The following is a 24295-nucleotide window of genomic DNA, read 5'->3' on the forward strand; positions in this document are numbered from 1 at the left end:
AACCCAGATAATCAGTATATATATAGTTCTCACTGTTGATTCAGTCCACCGAGCTCGGCTGTGGCCGACGAGCAAGGGTCTTCAGACGGCGGCCGACGAGCAAAAAAAGCTTAGCTCGCTCTCTCTCTCTCCCGACGACAAGCACTCGTCCTCGCCGTCGCCACCCTAAACCATGTTGCCGCTTCTGTCGCCTGAAGTTTCCCACAGTCGTCAGCGGCACCACCACCACCATCACCCCATCATTACCGATCACCAACCACCAATCTCTCTAAACACTTTCTCTCTTTTCTGCAACACACCACCCACCACCAAAAAAGCCTTAACTTTTGGAACCACCACACACCACCACCACCACAACGGCCAACAGTTCCATCTACCCAATTGTCGGGATATAATTGTCTTTTAACTAATCTGATATTTTGAAATAAACGTTATTAAAAAAATAGAGGCAAAGTTGTCTTTTCACATGTTTTTAACAGAGGCTGTAACGGAAAATCAAAAATGGACCTAAGTGATAGTTATTTTCGAAAGATATTTTAGACTAATATTAGGCCAAACTATTGGGGGTGTCAGTGAAATTATCTCTAAAATCAAAGAAACTTGGGAGGGGGTTTCAATAAAATTCTTACCATATATAGGCATAAGCAACATGACTTCAAATAGAGGGAAAGCCATACAAGCTAAAATAAGCTTTCCAATGTTTTTAGATAATGGACTTTTCTGTCTAAAAAAAAAAATAAAAAATGTTTTTAGTTAATTAAAAGATTTAGGCTCTATTCCACATGCGTTATTTTTATTTTTGGACCGCTACAGTGTCGATTCTGACAAAAAAATATATATATTTGGTGCGGCCTTATTTTATTTTACACAGTGCTAAAACATTTCATAAATAGTGGCCCATAACGAAAACACGGGCCTGTTTAGTAACACTTTTGCTTTCTGATTTTTGCTGTCAATTCCTAAAAATAGAAAGGAAAAGTAAAAATTATATTTATTAACATATTTTTGTTTTTTTACTTTCAGAAAGTACTTTCACATTTTAGGAAAGAAAAAGAAAGCACAGATTTCTCACTTTCTTGTTTTCTCCACTGTAACGGAGGAATTACTTCCGCTACTATAGTGGAACTTAAAAAACGCTGTGCTCCATCATTTATAACAATACCCACAACCCACAATCATCTCTCCCACCCACAACCCACAATTGTCTCTCCCATGTACCACGATGATGGCCACCAGATGGGCAACTCCGATGAAGATGATTCACCAATCGGTATCGTTGGCAACCACCATATTGGCGTTGATGGGACTTAGGTAAGTTTTACTTTCCTCAAATCTAAATTTTTTTTCTCTCCCATCCTTAAGGACAAAATCCCCTCTCTTCCTCCCTCTGTTTTCTTACCACTGAATCCTTAGCACAAAATCAAAGAGTTAGGCACGTAATAACGAATACGACGATGAAAGATTCCGATGACAACAAGGAGAATCAACGCGGTGACGACAACGGCAAAACGCTCATCCAATTGGTGATGACTATGATCGTGTTACGAGGCCTAGACTCACTGACGTGGTTGTTGCGACAAAGGGGTTTCGGTGAAAGTTAAGGGTTTGAAGATAATGGGTTTAGATTTCTGGTTTGATTGTCGATTTGAGATTGCACGGCGGCGGGATCGGAGAGTTTTTTTTTTTTTTTTTTTTGATACTGTGATTGGAGCAATTGCAATTGTAGCGGGAAGATGGGGTTTTGGATGGTGCTGAACATCTTGGTTCTGGAAGAGAATTTAATTTTGTGTTGGAAAGAGGTTTGTCTTCTTTAACAGCAACTTAACCCAATCCGACATTATTGGCTGTATTGGCCCATCATGGTCAATTGTTAAGCTTCTCACGCTGTATACATGAGAAATCTTATATCCTTTTCCAATGCCAATGTTGAAACTTGTTAACTCTAGCACGCGTTCAGTTAAATTTATATGCAAAATATGGATTGGAATAAAATTTTGCTGGCAAGCCAATCCAGACGATGAATTGAGCTCAACGACATTATTGATGCTTGAAAGCTATGATGGGAGGTGGTGGTGGTTTCTGGTAGTGCTTGTAGTTAGGTAGAAATGGGGGATAGTGGATGCGAACTTGAACGGGGAGAAGGTGGGATTGGGATGGTAGATGATAGAACTACAGTAATGATAAAAAAAATAAAAATAAAATCATAATTATTAAACTTGATTTTGTTATTTTGCTTTCAAAATTTTGAAGAATATGAAATATTAGTAAACATGATTTCATTTTCTATTTCATTTTAAGAAATCAAAATCATACTTTTACTTTTGAAGGAAGCAAGAGTAAAAAAGTGAAAACGTTAGTAAATGGGCCCTAAGAAGTTGTTTTTTCTTATTTTGACAACTATTCATGGCCCAAAACCATAACAGTAGCGCAATACAGGCCAAAAACAAAACGTCTAAAACATCGTTCTCAAATATGCTTTCGATTTTTTTTTCTCAAAACTATCATACAACAAAACATTGTTTATGTTTTAGCCAAAAACAAAACGCCTAAAACAAAGCGCATGCCAAATGGGTCCTTAGATTTCTCTAAAAATAGTTTTCAAATATTTTATAAGGTTATTATTTTTTTTTATGGTAAATGTAAAAAATCTCCTTGAATTATGTCCGAATTTACAAATACCCATTTGAAGTATATATATATATATATTTTTATAATACCTTATGTATCACATTTTGTTACAAAATGCCCCAATGCTTAGACTATTTTTTATTAAATGACCATAATATCCTTTTTCTTATTGAATTGCACTTCAATCTATTTTTCTTATTAAAATAAATTATGAAAAATAATTTATACTATTTTAATTACATATTCTCCATTAAATTAAAAAAAATTTACCTTTAATTTTATGAAATTAATTGTATAAATAAAAAACCCGAGTAGAAAATTTTTAAAAAATTTATGTAATTTCTTAATTTTTCATGAATATGTTGTATGAAAAGAAAGTATTTTTTATTTGAGTAATTTATTAATTTTTTCATGGATATATTGTAAGAAAAATAAGGTATTTTTTTACGGTAAAAAAGTTTGAATTGAGTATAATAAGTTTCATTATAAAAATTAAAGTTGTAATAATAAATTAATAATTTTAGAAAATGGTAGTTTTGAATATACTTATTTATTTTTTCTATTTTTATAATAAATTGATACTAATAATAAAATTAAGGTAAATTGTATAATTAATATTTAGATAAGAGAAGAGATAATAATTTTTTTAATAAGAAATGACAAATTTGACGAGAAAGAGTAAATTAGTCTCTTGTTATATGTTTGTCCTTAATTGCAACAAATTAATAATTTAGGGGGACAATTTGTAATTTAAGTGGGTTATTTGCAAAAGAGCAATAATTCAAATGATTTTTTTTTGCACTTTACCCTTATTTTTACTATAATTTTAGAAAACAACTAATGAAACCTTTGACGGGGCAAAAGAAATATTTATCTTTATTAAGTGAGTAACAACATCAACAACCAACTATTTACTTATTTTTTTTCAATTATTTGGAGTTGACTACATAAATTCTATAATTCTATATTTTCGTACTGCACTATTCATTAGGCGAGTGATGAGTACAAAAAATGAATTCACTTGCTATAAAAAATGCAACAAGTAAATTGTTTGGGCCAATTAATAAGAGCTTGTCCGGCATGCGTTATGATATATATATATATTTTTGATATTGGTATATAAATTTGGGCCCATATCATGTTTGGGCCTACTGATATTGGTTTGACATGGTTCATAACGTATCAAATTTTTTTGCTATAAAATTGTTGTGTATTTGACACAGCCACTTCAATATATTTCATTTCTCATTTCTCCTCTCTCTTTCTCATTTCATTAACTAAAAATTATGTATGGTCCAGATATGACACTGATTGATTGTTATTGGGGGATATATTTTTACACAAAATGTATAAAATAACAGCTGTAGCTAAAAATAAATAATTCAATTTTTTTTGTGTAAATCTATTATGACACAACCGATTTACAAAAAAAAATATACATAACGGTTGGAGATGCTCTAACAGAGTAATTAAAGCAAATTTCTCAAAACAAAATTTTGTTATCATACATGGTTTGATTTTTACCCAAAATATTTTTACAACAAAACAAAACAATTGTTTTGAAATTAACAAAAACATAATGTTTAAAACACATTGCATACTTATCGGTTCCTAACATGACCAACCTCACGAGACCAATGCATCCATTAGGACTATATGTCTATATATGGTATAGCAGCAGTGGGAAAAGAAAAGAACATTGGTTAAGACATCCTCTTATATATTTGATTAATTAGTAATAAAAAAAGAAGAAGTGAAATCTATTCATATTTCAAAAGAAAAAAAAACACTATTTCATTTAACATTTTGTTATTGCTCTTTACAATTTTACTGATGGAGTTGTTTTATGAGATATCCTTCTTTTTAGTTCCTTTCATACTTTTAAAGGACAATTTAAGCACTGTTATTGATGTTGTTAATGGGACTGGGATGGTGTACTTTTTATTTACTGCACCATCAAGTAGTTTTAAATCAACTGTGTAAACTGATACAACACTGATACAACAATCGATACAACTTATTATATCAAATTGCAAATTTACAATACTATTAAAATGAAAAGATTCTGATTCGGGGTTAGTGGAACTCATTTTTTTTTTATTGTATATCCTTCCAAAATTTCATAAAAGGTTTCTTTTTCCTTCTCCTTTCCTTCTAAAGTATTGTTTCAAATCAAACAAGTCTGAAACTTTACCGCTTATTCGGATCGAGTGTAACCCTGTTCATTGTTGACCCGAACCCATATGTTGCCCGAGACCAAACACAACGGCACGACCACTTCTCTCAATAGTCATTAGTCTGAACTCTCAACTGAAAATCATTGACCAGTTTACTACCCGAGCACGACCACTGCTCCTAACAACTCTCTCTATCCTCTCTCTCTCTCTCTACTCTGCAACGATGTCGAACTTCTCTCACCAGATGAGGCTATCTTCGTCTCTGATCAGACGTTTGCACCAAAGAATCAGTGCTCTGAACACTAGATCTTTTACTACAATTGAAGGTCATCGTCCCACTATCGTTCACAAGCGCAGTATCGATATTCTTCATGATCCGTGGTTCAACAAGGTGAGATTTGAACTTCAGACTGAGTTGTCGTGATTTCAATTTCAAGATCGGGTTGGTGTTTCAACGAGACTGTGATCTGTTTGCTTGATTTGATTCTTAGTTACCTATGTGTTCATCGATTAATCCACAATCATTATTTTTCTAAACGAGTTTCGTTGATTACACAAACGTCTTTTGCACGAATGGGATGTGGTTTCCAATTCCGAGTTCTCTACAATTTAACCTTACATTTGGTGTGTGTATATACTCATTGAAATCGATGACGAAGCAATTAGAAGTAAGTAGGTTATTAGCTTAAAACGTGTTGATTTTGTTTAGGACTGTTGCTTTTGATTTTTCTTTTTAATATATGCAGTATTGAGCCTCAAAATAGATGTGGAATTCAAATCTGACTTTCTTATGTACGATTATGATACCAGGGAACGGCATTCTCCATAACAGAACGAGATCGTCTTGATCTTCGCGGACTTCTTCCTCCAAATGTTATGTCTCGTGAACAGCAAATTGAACGCTTCAGTAAGTTTCTATCCCCTCTCAGTTTATACTATTCTTGTTTAAATTTGATTGTACAACTAAGATTAAAAAGTGGCTAATTTTTCAACTTGGATAATGATTTTTACCCTTAGCATGCTTTGGTCACTGGAAAGAGTTATTCACGATGTTTGTATATTACGGACACAAAAATATTCCTGGAACTGTTTCATTTTATTGCTACAAGGGTAGATCTCTCTAGCCGAATTACAGTCATGGCCTGATTACTGGCCTCTTGACCAAGGTTGCTTGCTTGCTCAAAATGACAAAGGATCAGTCAATCTAGCTATAAATGAAGTTGATTTATCTGGTTCACCAAAAAAAAACAGATATTCCTTTTGTTTGGTTCCTTCTAGAGCTTTAAATTGTTATACTTTTTTAAAGTATGGAATAATTTACTGTTTTCATGAAAAGCATTAGTGAATGGTGTATATAAATTTTCATTTCTATTAGTATTCTTACACTCCAGTGTTTATCATTTTTGAATTATAGTGTATGACTTGAAGAGGCTTGAGGTACACGCTAGGGATGGACCTTCCGACCCATATGCTGTAGCCAAGTGGAGGATACTCAACCGGTTGCATGACAGGAATGAGACAATGTACTACAAGGCCAGTGAACTACATCCTTTTATTTATTAATAGGTTTCATCCTTCTATTTTCTTTATACACTACTGTTGTCTAAAACTGTAAGGAAATTACTATAATATTAGTAGAAGTTTTTGGCACGCTTATAAATTATAATAGAATTTAAAAATTTATGAAACCAGTTGAGTCCAGTCACTACTACTCTGTGTTAAGTTTTCAGATAAAAGCTTTTTGAATCACTGCCACAAGTACTTCGCAGTAGCACTATGCCACCAAAACTAAAACCAGCTTTAAGCTCTTACAAACTGTCTGTCTGTCCAAGGAATGCTTTTAGTTATATTGGGAAGGCTGTTTTTCTTGGCCAGTCTGTAGCAAAGTTCAGATTGTGTTGATGTAATTTATGTCCCGACTTAGTAAATGAAGGAATTGCGGATTGATAGCTGATTGAAAAAATTGTGCAAGCTCATACCTCAACCCTAAGGATATTGTTGATACAATCTTATGGATCCACTTGTAAAATGTGCCCACATAGTTGTTGTGGGAACTGGTAAACATAAATAGGAGCAAGGTATGGAGTTTTCCTCTAGGAAGTATTGAACAGACTCTAGAAATGCAACTTGTAAAAATAGTCGATCAATTCTGTTATTGTGTTGTGCAAGTTATAAAAGCCCAAGATAATGTGATTTTCCTTTTTCTATCACATATCAATGTGATCTATAGGGCCAACTTTTTGCAGTTATGGGGTATCCGGCACATTATGCTGTAAAGATAATGTGTGACTAGCTTGGATATCTTGCAAATTTTAGCGATTCTGCTTGATTCAGGTTCCTTTTCTACCTTTTTTTTTTTTTTTTTTTAAATTTTTTTTTTTTAAATTTAAAATAAATACTTTTTTATGCCTTCAACTAGAACTTAATAGAACATAAATCTATACTTCATCAACCATGACTGAAGCCCACAGTAGTTGGCTACTAGCCTGCCGTCAAACTATGGCCATTGCCACCTCACCCTACAATGTTACTACTATTACTGCATTGGCACCCTTACTATTTGATGACATTCGTCCCTAGTCCTTGCACAATTGTTGGTTGCAGGGGCATTTATAGTGGACATTTGTCATGTGTCATGATGCCACCATATGCCTAGCTTGGTTTATATATTTTCTATATTGCTTCTTTCAAACTATATTAGATTATGTTTTGCATTTCATTCTGGCGGAGGTACTTGAAACATTTATAATGTCTAAACCTATCTTTCTCAGTGCTTTAATTTATTTTACTTTTTTTTTTTTTTAAGTTACACTTAGATTATTATCAGTTCATGCGCTGAACCGCGATGTTGTTTCTTGATTTTTGACAGGTTTTGATTGCCAATATTGAGGAATACGCACCTATAGTTTATACTCCTACTGTAGGCCTTGTTTGCCAGAATTACGGTGGATTATTTAGAAGGCCAAGGGGGATGTACTTCAGTGCTGAAGATCGTGGAGAAATGATGTCAATGGTTTATAATTGGCCGGCTGATCAGGTTTGCGATAATTGCAAATGATGACAGTAAAATTATTTTATTCAACGGGTTGATGCCTCTTGAAAATTAGAAGCTGTTACCACTTGATTGCTATGCCAATGCCCTTAGACATATCTTGTCAAGAATATTCAAACGTTTTTGGATATGCTAATCTTTTTCTCAGAATATTTATTACTCTTTTGGGATTTGAAATCATGCCTTCTCCTTTATTGGTTGGTTTCAACTTATATTTGTTTTGATTATTCTCTGAAGTGTTTCTAACATATGGCATCTATCAGCAACTCTTGTAATTTTCTTTTTCATTTTTATTCTTTTTGCTATCCTGAATTGTGCTTTGCTATACTGAGATAACGGTTTGAACAAACAATACCAGCAATCTGAGTTGGTGATCCTTTTTGGCTGCAGTGGGCTTGGTTAGCTCCTTATATTTTTCATTCACTCTTTTGCCGAGTTTTGCAGCTTGACATAGCATTTCTGGAGAAACTGCTTCTTTCTTGAGTCTCTTACTCAAAGTAATTTGGTGGCTGTAGATCTCACTCAGCTACTTATAATACACTTCTTGTTTGCTTCTTGTGTTCTAGTCTCTTCACCACTCTTTGACTTTACTAGTTTGGATATTGTGTCTACGTATCCCCTTATTTTTTTCAATTTTATTCCTACTTACCTGAAATCAGGCTATACCTTTTTTTTTTTTTGAAAGTAGGAAGATAAAAAAAATTCGAAGGTTTATAAGAATTTTGAGCTCCATTTGTGGCCCGGTCTGACTGATGATTGTTGTCATTGTCAACAGGTAGCTCATGTCTACCATCAATGGATACGAGGGACAAGTTAAACTAATTAGAAAAAATATGGGACATTTGTAGGACTTTATGGGCATAACATCATATACGAATCATATTGTTGCTCCCTTTTTTTCTTTTTCCTTCTTAAAAGTTGGCATTGTCTGTGATTAATGAGTGCATATATATTTATATATATGCATCTTCATTTCCCTTCCTCTCACCCCCCAACATACAACACACACAAACACCTAAAAGGAAAAACGGCTGGAATTATATGAATCTCTCCTTCGATTTTTGGCTTTGATTGTGATATGTATTGATGAATGCATTAGGCCACATACATCACATTTCACTTTTTTCTCGCTGTATTCATTTCAGTATTGGTAATTCTCAATTAATATTAAAGCTATTCAGTTTTGATCATTCACATTTAATGTAGGTTGATATGATTGTTGTAACGGATGGAAGCAGGATATTGGGTCTTGGAGATCTTGGAGTTCAGGGTATTGGAATTGCAATTGGGAAGCTGGACTTATATGTTGCTGCTGCTGGGATCAATCCTCAGAGAGTATATTCTCTCTTTACATAGCTGTCTATTTTACATATGAATTTGTTTGAATTACAGTTTCTTGTGAGTTATTTATATTTCTTAAGGCATACAGAGTTCTTTGGCTGTTGTTTTGTGGAGGTTGTATTTGCATTCTCAGCAGTGAGAATGCGCAGTCTTATTGGTTTGTTTTAATAATTTAATATTTCTAATGCAATATTACAGTATCACCTCCCCTGTGACCTTGTTTGATAAATGCCTATTATATAAATAGGTATTTAGGAAGCATAGTGAAGCAGGAAGGAATTCTGTTTTACAAAAGTTGAAGTAAGATTGCTAAAATTTTAATTGTTGTTTATAGTATGATTAGTATCTAGTGTTCTCTGTTTGCTTCCATTTCTTGACCTCATGGATTTTGGTGTAATCATTTATTGCTTGTTCTCTACCAATTTTTTTCCTTGTATGGGTGTTTATTACTATTTTATTTTTTTGTTCATGTTTTTTTTTTTTTGCCTTCTTGATATAGGTACTTCCTGTCATGATTGATGTTGGAACTAACAATGAGAAGCTTCTCAAAGACCCATTGTGTAAGAATTTTTTTATTTTATTTGATTGTGCTGACGAAGTTCCGAAGACATCATTTGCAAATACTGTTTTGTATTTTGTAGTTTTGTACTATAAACAACTAATTTTTTTTCCTAATTCTCTAAACAACTATTGACCATGTCAACTTGGTAACAAAGAATTAAAAGTGATTTTTGACACACTTTTCTATCAGTTTAAGCTTTTAGTGTAAGTAGTTCTATGACCCATCACCCTCCAAAGTAAGAAATACAATTCTTGTTGCTTGACCATTTCATGTCTTCATGCTGCAAGTTTGAAGTCAGGAACTCTTCTCAGTTCATGACTCCAAACTCAAGTCCTGGGTTTTACCAACTTGGGGTAGAATGAGATGGAGATTTGTAACAACAAAAAGTTGTAAATTTCATGTGGAGCACAAAGCGGATTTTTTATAATCATGTTTAGGTGAATTTGAATATTAATTTTTTTCTTTTTTGTTTTCGGTTTTGCTATTGCTTCAAATTATTTATATTTTCTTATGTTTAAGGAGTCCAGGGTGCATTTGTAAGTTCTCAATTGGACAGCTCTGTGTTACTAGTCCAAGAGTCTTATTATTTGTCTCTATGTGTTTTCCATCTTTATGTTCTTTGATAGGTCTATTGATGTAGGACCAGTGTTGTCAAAGGTGCTCGCCTAGGCTCTAGGCTCATATAGGCACAACACTTGCACTTGTTTTCTGCCCAGGTGTGCATTTGACAACACTTGCGCCTTTAATATGGAATATGAATGCTTTAAAAGTAATTTAATTTTTTAATTATACGCCTCGCTTCCCTCAGGTGCGCGCCTCGCCTTGCGCTTAGGCTCCAAAGGACCTCTAGCGTCTTTTTGCGCCTTGGGCCTTTGATAACACTGTGTGGGGGACACTTCTAGAAGCTAATTTCGAAAATTGATATGGGGCAGCTTTAAAGAGGGTTTGTTTGTTAAAAGTTTTGGTCAGATTTTCTGCCTAAAAGGCTGGCAAGAATATAGTGTTTCAGGGCTTGCATAAGTGTAAGAAAGGGAAAATGTTTGGAGTGTTGATTCGGCAAACAATACTATGATTTGGGGGTCGTTTAGTTAGTACTATGGACAGTACCTGTGAATGGTATATGTGAATAATAAAGGGGTTGTTTGTGTATCTTTGGAGGACCCGAATTGTTTATTGAAAGGGAGAAGAGTTATAACTGGGCGCCCAAGTGGTATGAACTGTCCTCCCTAAAAGAGAGGTGACTGGTTCGTGCTGATATGGGACAGTGTGTTGTGTGTGTGCGTGCACATTTGTTGCTTACCTAGCGAAAAATTATAGCAAAAAAGAAAAGAAAGAAAGGGAAAAGAATTAAAAATGGGCTTAGACTGGTCTGGTTGTAGAGTTTATAAAGGATTATCATCAAAGGAAAGAAGAAAGATAAAAGAGGCTAGGCATCACACCTAGATACCCTTATGGATAACACTTACGTTTTGTTTGTGTTGAAATTAGGGTTTGAAGAGAAGTACATGGATTGCTTGGGAAAAGATATATAAGAGAGTAAAATCTGATCTTCCTTACTCCATAAATATATGTACAAGAGTAAAAGACTAAAATAACCTTATTGGGTAAGCTAATTACAAGTGTGCCCCATATATAACTATTCTAACAGTTTGGTTGGAAGGATGGAAGAAAGAAGGAATGAGGATGCATGATTGCACTTATGCTTTGTTTTATTTGGGTTAATTAGACTCACCTTCCCTTAGGTATAGCATGATTACACAGGCTTCCGCTATTGATTTAAACATCACACTATTTATTATACATTTTTGCCCTCTTTGGTTTTTTTTGATCAGGTGTACTCACACTCTTTTGCCCACGCCGGGGGTCGAACCCCTCCCCTCCCCTCCTCTTTGAAGATGGGGAGGTTATACCGTTGGACTAGTAACAAGATAAGACAAATATGATACTTTCAATTCTAATGTTGCTGATATACTTTCGAATCAAATTTTGTTGACAAAAGCATATTTCTTTCTTTGAATCTTGACTATTTATGTAGAGAGAATTTGTAATCTTGGGGGATTCATTGTAATTTTTGAATCAACATAACAGACCTACACAATAATGCTATACTGTAGGGGAGATGAGTGTAATATACGTGCTCTCTCTCTCTCTCTCTGTGTCTTTTAGTTTATGGATCAATGTACATTTTTGGATGGCTGGAACAATAGATATGTTTAAGAAAAAGGGGGATTAGCCTAGTACACAAGTTTCCCCACTGTAGGGTCTAGGAGAGGCATGTGGAGAGGCTGTGCCCTGTTTCGAACCCGTGACCTCCCTCATAGATACACTATCATCTTATTTGGATTTGATATGTTACTTCTAAATTTTTCCTAGAAACTTTTGGGTATTAGCATCTCTGGCTTTATTGGCATGAACCATTATAAATCAATTCTCTCACATTTAAATATCCTTAAAATTATGTGCATGCTTTCAGATTTTTTTAATTTTTTTAAAAAATAATTTTTTATTTATGAAAGAAAAAACAAATTAATGATGTTAATAATCTGTGCCTATAGATTTGGGATTGCAAGAACACCGGCTTGAGGGAGACGAGTATATTGCAGTCATCGATGAATTCATGGAAGCTGTTTTCACTCGTTGGCCACATGTGATTGTACAGGTGTTTTCCTAATTGTTGCATAAGTTTATTTTCAAATGGCAGCCAATTCACATTGAATTTTTTTGCTTTCTTCTTTTGAGAAGACACTGATATAATTTGGAGTAATGCAGTTTGAAGATTTTCAAAGCAAGTGGGCCTTCAAGTTATTGCAGCGTTATAGAAATACCTACAGAATGTTTAATGATGATGTCCAGGTAAACAACTTTCTCAGTAATAAAGTGATAGCATCTCATACTTTTGTATTGTGCCATGATATATGTTAATTTGATTGATATTGTACTGAAATCATATTATAGTAATCTGATCACCCTCTTCAACGTTTGGTCTATGTGTAATTTCAAGAAAGCTTGTCATCTTACTTGAGATACTTCAACAATCAAAATATTATTTTTCATTCATGTTGTACCATCTGGCCTTAAATGATCCAAGTATGCTGCATCACTAATGCTTGAATAATTCTTTTAATGATCTTGTGTAACATTATGTGTCAACAGATGACAAGAACCGGAATCACGAAGTATATTGATAGGTTATATCAATAACCTTTTGTGGTACTGCAAGTTCCTGGTTCCTCTGGTATCGACAGTTCGTAATCTGAAAAAATGTCAACCAATCTCTATATTGTATTCGCTTGAGTGTAATACCGGAATGGAAGGGTAGCACTGCACATAAAACCCTATTTCTTTGTTAACCTTTTGTATACTTTGTATGTAAATGGATTCCACTACCTTTGCATCTTTAGCGAATGTTCCTACTGAAGAATACATAGAATACCCTGTTGACTCAAAACATTCTAATAGTACTTAACCCTTTGAAACAATCGAGCTCTCCCTTATTATATTTATGTCTTGGCAAACCTAAGGCTGCCAAGAGCTTAGCCTGTGGTCAACTATGTGGGAAATGAATTTGAGCCTAAAGTGGATGTTGCTTAAAATCGAAGATAATAATTATATATAGATGTACTTATCAAAAAAATATTTATATATAGACGTATTAGAAGGCATTAATACGAGTACTAGCACCATCTTACAAAGCCTTCAATTTGTGAGGAATATAACAATTTGAAACTTTAAATGGAAAAGGAGTTGATGTATCTGCATTTAAAATTTTTCTCATGTTCCTCAGCTTAGTTAGTGCTACCTTTTTGAATAATGAGTTGGACCTCCAGAGTTTATCCTATTGGTTGCTGCTCATTCATTTATTCTCTCTTTGCTTTCTGGATTTTTGTACAATTTTATATGAATTGTTGAAAGTTTTTGCTTTAGAGAATCATATTCAATTTGAGACCTGAGAATTTGTATGTCAATGACATGGTTAAATATTTTTAACTTTATTCTTGACATCTCGAGTTACTTTATCCTTGTGGACCTGCATGATTCACTGTCAATTTACAATATAGGGGACAGCAGGAGTAGCAGTTGCTGGTCTTTTAGGAGCTGTAAGGGCACAAGGAAAACCAATGATTGATTTCCCGAAACTGAAAATCGTTGTTGCTGGTGCTGGAAGGTTCGATACTTGTCATTTTACCTCTCTCTCTCTCTCAATGAACTTTTCCCATTCAAGCGTCTCTACATTGTAGAGAAAGATAAGTGGTTTACAACGAATCCAGTAGAAGTCAGACAAGGTTTCATGTATGCATCAGACAGAGTCCAACTCCAACATTTTAGACAATTTTTATGAGTTATAATTGTTTTTAAATAAGTAGAAGAGTTAAATTAGAATGTAGTGTATGATTTTTGTAACCTAGGAATTATTTCGGCTTTTTGGTAAAGAGTGCTTGCTAGTGAATGAAGACGTTGTGACGGAGTACAAAATACAGTGAAAGGAAATTTAGAATGACAGAATTCATACAAAATTAGAATTAGCTGGAAATTAGGGCAAGATGATTGAAAAGTTGCTGAATTGTCTGATCATGTAAATATAGTCAAGGTGATAGGATGGACAAGGTGAAGGTCAACCAATAAACGAAAAATGAGAGGAAGAAGAAAGAAGGGGAAAAAAAAAACTTGTTTTGAAGCTATGAGAAATTGATGAAGTTTTATGTTTTATTTCAAGATATGTCTATAAACAAAGCAGAGGATTTGTAGAGCTGATAAGGTGGGTAGGGGTGTAGTTGAATTAGGTTGAGTTTTAGTAAATACCCCTTTGCTTTAGAAGTATGTGTGTTCTTGTTGTGCTGTGTTGAATTTATTATTTATTTCTGTTTTGCATGGAGGTTAATTTTAATTTCTAAAGCATGAAATGGACACTGTTAATAGGATACACGCAGCTCCCATGGTTTTCATCTGAGCAATGAGTTCAACATTACAGAGTTGTTTAACCATTTTAGTTTTTGATGTAGTGGTATTATTGAGCAGATTAATAACTTAAGTAAGTTCCCTTTTTCTTTTTCCCTTCATTAGTCCAGGGTTAGAAAATCTTAATATTCTTACTAATTTTTCATGGTAAAATTTTATCTGTAGTTTCAGATTAAGATTTAGTTTGGTTGTTGACAAAATTTATTTGTTTTACCTCTCTGTTTTATATTTTTGAAGACATGCAAATCTGCTAATTGGTTTTGGCTGAGTGGTTGATTGCTCTGGTCTTGAAAACGCACACAAGCAAACAAAGGAAATCTGCTTAACCTTCAGCTATTGCAGTGCAGGAATAGGGGTTCTTAATGCTGCTAGGAAAACAATGGCAAGGATGTTGGGAAATAATGAATCTGCTTTTGAAAGTGCACGTAGTCAATTCTGGGTAGTTGATGCCAAGGTGAGTATTTTTATCATATCCATTCACTCTCCCAAAGTTGTAGTTTTGATACTAAGTTTGAACTTTGAGAGTTGTGCATTCAAATTAACCTGGTGGAAGCACAGTTGTGGTGCTAGACGGCCTAGAGGGTGGAGGGTTAATCAAGTCTCTTTTTCATGATGATTACTTGAAGATCCATCAATTACCAGTTTTTAATCTTAGTTCCATTAATCAATTATGCATGCATAGAAAATCAGTCAAACAACCAAAATAAAAAGACAACGATTTATATGGAAAATCCCAATATGGAAAAAGCATGATGACTCCATGGAATGCATCAGTTTATATTCTGGTTATGCATGTATTGTCTGTTATTCTGGCTAAAGTATTTGGTGTTTTCCAGTTCAGTTTTCTCTGGCATATATATTGCTACTGTTGTGGTCATCTGATCCTTGTTTTCTGCATTGTCACACTAGATGCATGTGTGATTCATTAATTCTCAATTTTATGTGCTCCATCAAATGCTCTATTGAGAACCTTTTGTTACCCAATAAATGAGTCTAGAGGGGGGGATAGTGTCTATGGCAAAAATGGCTAATTTTCCGGATTAAAAGATTATGCAAATCTAAGCAAAAATGGCTAAATTGTGAAAGATGAATATAACAATATAAGCAATGTAAGCACAATAAAATATGAGATAAGGGAAGAGAAATTGCAGACTATAACGCGCTGATTTAGCGAGGTTCAGAACTAACTCCTCGGCTTAAGATCCCTCTTGAGACTTTCCCAAATCCACTATGACTTCTCCTTTCGGGTGAAGAGCAAACCTTTACAATGAAGGAAACTTGCTTCCTTCCTTCTTGCTAAGAGAAAAACCTCCTCTTAGGTTTCCTCTGTGTCACACCAACCCTTTGGGTTAAACCAATCCTTTAGAATAGTTTGTAGGAAGAATATGTGTACAAGAATATCTCTCAAAAGATTGATATACAAATCAAATGCTTGCAAGACTAGAGTAGATATGAAATAAAGTTGAAGCTCAAGTCTATTGATGAAATGGGAGAGAGAATCAAAGATTGTATTGAATGCTCGTAAATGTCTCTCCAGTGTAGTAGTTCTTCTTCATAAATGCACAACCCTATTTATAGAGAAATTCTGCAGAGTATGGCTGTTAGAGGTAGGTGGGGGAGCATTAAATACTAAACTAGCCGTTATAATTCAAACCCAACAGGTTTCGGTCGGCTGAAAGAAGTTTCGGCTGGCTGATAACTAAATTGGTCGGCTGAAACCCAGTTTCAGGCGGCTGAAACCCAGTTTCAGGAGGCTGAAACGGCATTTCATTTTAGCATGCTCACTGCCTCAATTTAGGTCCAATACCTGTTGGCTGAAAGTTTCACCAGTCGGCCGAAAGTACCTAAATGTGAATTTTGACTACCTTTTAAGGTGTCTTTGGCCTTGTAATTCGTGTAGGTTAATTTTGAATAAATCAATAATGTTCATGACCTACTTGTAGGTTGTTTCAGGGTCAAAGATAACGATATGAATGATTTATACATGATCCTATAGAGATGAGCTTCAAAAAGAATTCATAAATACTTTAACAAATAAATCCTAAGCACTCACCAACCTATCTATCCCTTTCTTCAAGCTTTGGCATTGATCATTGAGCTTTAGGGATTCTTCCTTGATCTTCAAGTTGCATTCTTGGCCTTTGAGGTCCAAGTCAACTTTGAACGCTCAATGCTTTGACTTTTTGGATCTTTGAGTCATTTCCATGTCCATAGTTTCATCATGAATGTCTTCATGTATAATGGAATGGTTGGAATGTGACTCTGATCTCCTTTACTTCATTGAGATCAATCTTGGAAATATGACAAATCTAGCACAACACTCAATGTAAATATTAGTGCCTAAACACTATTAATGGTTTGTCATCATCAAAATTACTAGATTGCCCTTAGGTCAAAACCTTTGGGCCAACACCTTTAAGTACCTTTGTATCCCTGCCACTGCCTATAGTTTATTGGCTCTATTGACAAGCTGGATATATAGGATCAATCAATTGAAGTATGCTAAATCTTCATGCAGGAGTCAAGAATTAATTTTTTATACAACAGCAATACCAGCCTCATAAGTCTTGTCAATAGAACTCTTCCTATCCTATCACAGAAGAAAAGACTGTCACTGTAACTTCTATGTCACACAATCTGATGGTTTATATGCATCTTTGGAAGTGGTGTTCAATTTCTTTGTTGTGGAAGGTGTTAGGACCTCTATGTAATGCTGGTCTTTCTGCTTTTGCATCCTTGTAATGCTAATCATCTCTTTTTGTATAATGGCGGTGGATTTAACCTTTGAATATATTTTTTATTATTATGCAGAACTAAATGAGGTTTCTTATCACCGGGCAAATATGATAAACTAAAACATTTTTGTGTGAACCCAGGGCCTGATCACAGAGGAGCGTGAAAGTATAGATCCAGATGCCCTTCCATTTGCAAGGAAGGTCAAAGAGGTTGGTCGTCAAGGATTGAGGGAAGGGGCAAGTCTTGTGGAAGTGGTATGTGAAAAATTGCAGACTTCATACTAGTTAACAAGTAATGTGGTTGTTGACTAGTTTTCATTTTACTTAGTTGGCTATCGGGTGCTGTTAGGTACATGCGATCACACAATAGGTGGGAGGCCAAGTTGGTTTCTGAAAGATTCTAATTTGATATTTCTTTGAGATTCATTTTATGTCTCCTTTGAATCGAGTTTACTTTCTTTGCTAATGTGGGGGTTGAACCCTGGTTCTAGTGTACAGTTGCCCCCAGGTATTTACAAATTCGATACCTATCTCTAAGGTAATTGTGGGGCATAATTTGACAAAAGCAATATGTGGTGTCAGTGTATTGAATAAAGCAAACTTCAACTGATTATGTTTCCTTTTATGTGCTCTTCACAAAGTAACTCAGTATTTAAATTGGATAGATTGATAATTGGTGCCGGTGGTAATATAAATTTTGCATGGGGGAAATGTTTTTTGTATTTGTAACAGTTATATCCACATGAAGGAGAGCTTGTATTGCTTCTCTCTTAATAATTACTTTTCTCAATTAGACTTCCTCTCCCCTCACCCTAACAAAAAAAAAAAAAAAGTCCCAACTTATCGTACTTTCGTTATTGTTTGTTAATCAGGTGCAGCAAGTAAAGCCTGATGTGCTTCTTGGATTGTCTGCAGTTGGGGGCTTGTTCTCTAAAGAGGTATGGAAGGAATCAGATGGCTTTCCAATAAGAATTTTTTTTGCCTTTTCTGTATTTACCAACTTTGGAACTAAAATGCATGAAGGAATCTTGCCCCTTAGAAATTTTATGTCTCCAGAATCATACACATATCAGAAATGCATTTATATATCAAGCATGACGTTATGTAATTAGAATTTAATGTTCTTTGACATAGGAAGCCCCCAAATCTGCTTAGGTGACACTTCCTCACATGTTTAAAGAGCTTTGTCATGATATGGAAGACAAAAATTTATGCAAAGTCCATACACTATAGAGGAAATGATGAAATTTAACTGTACTTGCTGTGATGCTTTGCATCCATATCTTAGTTTTAAAATCACTTTAGAAGATACATGACCACATATGGTAGAATTTATACTGATCATATTTGGTCTTGACAAAAGTTTGACGCTGGCTGCTAGAATTTGTAGTGCATCATATTTGGTCTTGACAAAAGTTTGACGCTGGCTGCTAGAATTTGTAGTTCACAATTATAGCATGTTAACCAGTTTGTGGAATTTTCATTTTCATTTTTTTTTTTTTTCTCATTTACCATGTCACCTTTTTACAAATAACAAATGTGTCAGTTACAGGACTCTATCCTGCCTTTCAAGCAACATACATAAGATAATAACCCATGACGGTATTCTTAAGTGTCCATGTATAAGAGACAGCACAACTGACTGATGCAATCATATGTCAAAGCAAATTGAAAGTTATATGGCCCTCATCCCATCATTTGCTTTTCTTATCGCATACTCCACATTGACTATTGGCAACTTTGTAAAAGGTTACTGTTAGCATGGATTTGTGCTATGTCATTATGTTATTGTTTAGCAGCCTGCATTTTTTATTTTGAGGTCAGGACACAAACAAGCAAGGATCCCTGTAACATACGTGAACACTTTTGTTCAATTACATGAGTAGCTGCTAAACTTAACTCATTCTCTTGTATTTTAGGTATTAGAGGCCCTTAAAGATTCAACTTCAACTAGACCAGCAATTTTTGCAATGTCAAACCCAACAACAAATGGTAGGTTCTTCGATGAAAATTCACATACCATGACCTAAATTGTTGCTCATATTGTTCATAAATTATTCTTGACAGCTGAATGCACCCCTGAAGAAGCATTTTCCATTGTGGGTGACAACACTATATTTGCAAGTGGAAGCCCATTTAACGACGTAGATCTTGGTATGTATTTTAAACAGCGTGTTGAATGATCTTGGTACTTTCTATTCTTTTACTCTACTTTCATATTTCATACTGTGCGATGGATAAATCTGATATGGACAGGATATATGCTGTGACCCTTAAAGTGCTGATAAGACACTGAATTATGAAGTGTGTGTAAAAACAACTGGTAGTACATGACATATCAACTTTTACCCCCTTGATAATTAAGTCAAACAAATATTATTTCTGGCTTCTTGGATGCATTACCTATATCTGGCCAATTCAGGTTCCCAGGAGCTGAATTAGCAGTGTCTATGTCTCGATAAATTGAATAATACAGTACAGATTCAAATAATTTTCTGGTAGATTTAGTTTGAAAATGGTCATCTTTAATTTTAATTTTAATGATGATGATAACTTTAATAACAACTACAATAGTAGCAACAACAGCAATAGTAAAAACCCACTATCTATGTCGACGGAAAGGGGTAAGAAACTAATGACTACATCTATCAAATGTAAACTTAAGAAAACAGGAATTAATTAAATAGCAATATCTTTTTCTTTTTTAAAATTTATTGAATAAAATGGTATTTTTCTGTGACAGAGTGTTCAACATGGACACTGCATTTGTTTCAAGTACTTTGAAAGGAACATAATGAGAGAATATTTTGTAGAATCATATTGTAAACTTGAATTATCGGGTATGCTTGATAGTTGCATTTTGACTAGACATGTAGAATGCATATCTACTCATACCCAAGTGTCATATGTCCAATAGGTAACATAAAAAAAAAGATCAAAAAAAAAGGTAACATAAAATAATAACGAAGAAGGGAAGCATCGGTAGAGCCACACAAGTCTAAATGGGTTCTTCGGGATATTAGGAAGTGTTAAGAAGTTCTATTATATAGAAAATTAAGTTGGAATTTAGCCTTATTTGTTTGAAGTTACAATGCAGCTTCTGTTCCAAATCGTCTGTCTTGCGGTTGTCTATTTTTTAGCTTTTGATATGTATTAGATTGGTTTTAACGTGTTGTAGTTTGTTTTGTTTTTATAATTTTGGTTTGTATTTATAATAATAATGACATTATAATAAAGTCTATTATTCTCTAATTGTATTAAATTTGCAACTCATGATCATAATAGTCAATGATCATGATACAACATACAACATTTAGTCACATGTTCGTGAGTGTCCGATATGAATCCTAAATTGAGAATTTTACTTCTAGTTATGGACACTTAGATGTATCTAACACTGTCTGAGGAACTGTCAGATTTTTCTGTGCCTGACTCATGGCGAATACGGGGACAGCTACTTTTTAGAAGTGTTTGCGCTTCTCAGACGAACAGTTTTAAGACCATAATTATCTTTATCTTGTGCAACATTCTTCGTCTCCTAGACCAAGAAGACTTTACCCTGTGATGAATACAGGTCACAGTAGTATATATACTACACCTGAATGCCAAAGCACATAATATTTTGCTGCACAATGCCAAAGCACTTGCACATGCACTCATTTATTCTGCTCGATGTCCTCTCTTCTTCTGCATAATCTAATCTGCCATAGCTTACTTAATTTGTTTTTTCTTCAAGTTACCAAAAGCAATTATTTGATCAATTTACATGTATTTTTTCAAATGCTACAGGAAATGGTCATATTGGCCATAGCAACCAGGGAAACAACATGTACCTTTTCCCTGGGTAAGTTATCTGATTTCCATCTATGAAGGGAGAGCTGATCTAAAACTTTCTTTCACCTTTTTTTTTGGTTTAAAATTTCTATGTATCTGATTGTGCAGGATTGGACTCGGTACCCTGCTATCTGGTTCTAGGGTCATCTCTGACGGCATGTTACAGGCTGCAGCGGAGTGGTATTTCTTGAATTTATTTTTTTATTATTATTTTTGTTTAAAAATTTGTGTTGAGAATTGAAATTGACTTGGCAACAAGTTCAGGATGAGAGATTTATTCAGCTCTTATAACAATTCAGAATTTAGTAACATAAGCTTGCAAACAAATCTGGACTTCTTGAGGGAATGTGACATAATATGCAGTTTGATCTACAAGAGTGATTGGAACAAAGAAAAAATAAATGGTCATAGTTGAAAGGAGGTTGGAAGCAAGTTTGTGTTCTAAATAAAGGCCTATGTCTGGACCCTTTGGAATATTTTGGATATCATTTACAAGTTGCAACATTGGTGATACAACTGATATATAAGTAATTAATTTACTTTGTTTAGACTTGGCTGGTTATTGTAACAAACGCATAGACGTGTCGAGTCCCAGATCAGGTGTGTATTGGGTGGTCTTAGGGTTTTAAGTGGGTCTGGGAACCGGTAAGCGACTAGTCCTTTTGGATGTGGAACTGGCATTGTGATAGTGGCATTATAACTGGTCTGGGGGTATTGCCATGTGATCTGTAGACGTATTCAAATTCCCGCTTTGCGAGGTCCTAGATTCTTAAGTTGGTATGGGAACCTCACAAGTGACTAATCCCATGACAAACACGCTGAAAAGAATTTGGGCATAGTCAAGCTTCATATATATATATATATATATATATATATATATATTCTTCCAATTGTTAAGAAAACGCTGTAGCTGGTTTTCTGTTCTTTAGTTTTCTAACATTTAATTGAAAACTACAGCTTAGCTGCTTATATGACAGAAGAGGAGGTTATCAGAGGGATCATATATCCTTCAATATCCAGGTAACCATTAAGAATTTTTGGCAGAGTGAAAGGCTTTAATAGAAATGCTTTGCACCTGGGCATTGATCTCATTCGTATATACAGCATTCGTGATATAACAAAGGAGGTAGCTACAGCTGTGATTAAGGAAGCTATAGAAGAGGATTTGGCAGAAGGATACCGCGAAATGGATGCCCGAGAACTCCAGAGACTTAGTCAGGTATTTGTTATAATGCCAAATTCTTTTTTACTTATTTGTCTTCTTGGCATTTCTTGGTTGTTAATGGCTCTGGACCCTTGGTTGTTAATTCTTAAATTGCCATGAGTTGCAAGCTCTATCATGCCATGCTTGGCATGCACATAAATTCAAAAGTTGATGCATTGCATTTAGTTATTGTTTGCTTGCTGCATAAATTCAAAATAAGGAAGAATATAATAGTTATTGTTTGCATTTTGCTATGATACAAAATTTCGTTATTGTTTGCGTTTAGTTATTTGTTTGCATGCCCAAATCTCTTTCATACTTTGAAATTAAGAATAATAATAATATAATTAGGAAGAATAGAATATAGTATGATACTCAACTCAGCCTTTTCCAAGTTCTTGGGATTTGTCATATATATATATATATATATAAATATATATATTTTGTTCATGTATATTTTTAGTATTTATTATTAGTCCTGATGAAAGATTTATGTCGGTTGTCAAGCTACCTAACGCCTAATTCTCCTTTTTTTGGGACTTGGGGACCGACTGCATTACACAGATAAGACATTAACATGGCCCTAGCGGAGTTAACTTAGTTAAAAGATGAATTTTGTAATTTTATGAAAGTGGATAAAAATAGTTAACACCACCTCCCCCCTCCTTCTTCCGCTCTCTCCCTGGTATATGATGATGTACGAACTTCAATGATGGAAGGGAAGGAATTTTAAACGACAATCAATCTATGTTCACGTTATACCAACTTCATTGACACCATTGTCTATGATTGCAGGAGGAAATTGTAACTTACGTGAAGAACAACATGTGGAGTCCAGAGTACCCAACATTGGTCTACAAGATGGATTGAGCCGCACCACTCCAGCAAAACTCCATTTGCATCAACTGATGCATTGCAGTGGGAACCGATCCACACTAATTATATGGAACCCGACCACATCGTTGTTGTATCTGCTGATTGTAATATCAGATCATTCATTTTGCCTATTTCCAGAATGTGTATTAGTCCCTTGTTCACTGTCATGTACATTTGGTATTTTTTGGAACTCTGATGTTAAAATAAATGACCCAATTTTTATGTTATTTTTAATTTTAAGGTTGAGAAAGTTAAGTTTGACTCGATGGCTTTGACATTCATTGCAGGGGTGAAGAGATTTTAAGTTTATTATATATATATATATATCTGCACTAGGTGATGCATAGGTTGCAATGTGTCAGGTTACCGTTATAAGGAGTATAAAATTTTTGACTCTTATCTGTTTTGCATCCCCATCGAACAAAGTTTTGTTGTCACAATATTTGATTTGTCCTCGCAATGAGAAAATGCATTAATTCAAAAGGCAGTACAATCCCTATTTGCAGAATCTCTCTCCTAGCTGCTGCCGTCCTCCACCCCATCCACCGAACTAAGCTCAACCACTGTCGACGCCATCTTACAAGCTAGGGTTTCTTCGCCGGAGTGTGGGGCAAAATCTCCATTAACGGCTAATCATGCCGTTAATTGTGGTTTTTGTATTGTTGTAATAACTCTATTGTATTGGGCTGTCCCATTTATGGGCTTAACCCTTTTCGGCCTTCTCACCTGTTCTCTTTCGGGCTTCTTGGTCCCTTTTTGGGCTGTATGGCCGAAGGCCCACTATGTTCATTTTTTCTAATTTATATATTGACAAACCATGTTGGCCAAACCTCCCATTTATTACTATTTAAATTGGAAACATAACTCAATATTGGCCGTTTCTAAGTACGCAGTACACATGCAAATAAATATATCAATTTTTTTTTTTTT

The 24295-nt window shown here is 34.6% G+C and overlaps 1 protein-coding gene across 1 annotated transcript; it reads left to right on the forward strand.

The window, feature by feature from the left end:
• The first annotated feature begins 4921 nt into the window (after nt 1–4921).
• LOC132299215 (NAD-dependent malic enzyme 62 kDa isoform, mitochondrial) lies at nt 4922–23626 on the forward strand. The gene is made up of 19 exons (XM_059795707.1): nt 4922–5196; nt 5616–5712; nt 6220–6338; nt 7675–7842; nt 9064–9192; nt 9698–9758; nt 12316–12419; nt 12530–12613; nt 13819–13925; nt 15059–15170; nt 17593–17706; nt 18324–18389; nt 19371–19443; nt 19519–19605; nt 21241–21295; nt 21394–21465; nt 22243–22305; nt 22390–22504; nt 23285–23626. Exons 1-19 carry the CDS (start codon nt 5029–5031, stop codon nt 23357–23359), a joined length of 1869 nt encoding a protein of 622 aa, XP_059651690.1. The 5' UTR covers nt 4922–5028; the 3' UTR covers nt 23360–23626.
• Nucleotides 23627–24295: the final 669 nt, after the last annotated feature.

The sequence above is a fragment of the Cornus florida genome, unplaced genomic scaffold (genome assembly GCF_030987335.1).
Source record: "Cornus florida cultivar Cherokee Brave unplaced genomic scaffold, ASM3098733v1 CherokeeBrave_3.0.0_Hap2_Chr03, whole genome shotgun sequence".
NCBI lineage: Eukaryota > Viridiplantae > Streptophyta > Magnoliopsida > Cornales > Cornaceae > Cornus > Cornus florida.

Bases quoted from the DNA above. Each gene is read 5' to 3' on its own strand.
- LOC132299215 (XM_059795707.1), top strand. From the start codon at position 5,029: ATGTCGAACTTCTCTCACCAGATGAGGCTATCTTCGTCTCTGATCAGA. The intron at 5,197-5,615 runs GTGAGATTTGAA...TTATGATACCAG, and splicing joins ATGATCCGTGGTTCAACAAG to GGAACGGCATTCTCCATAAC. The intron at 9,759-12,315 runs GTAAGAATTTTT...CTGTGCCTATAG, and splicing joins GCTTCTCAAAGACCCATTGT to ATTTGGGATTGCAAGAACAC.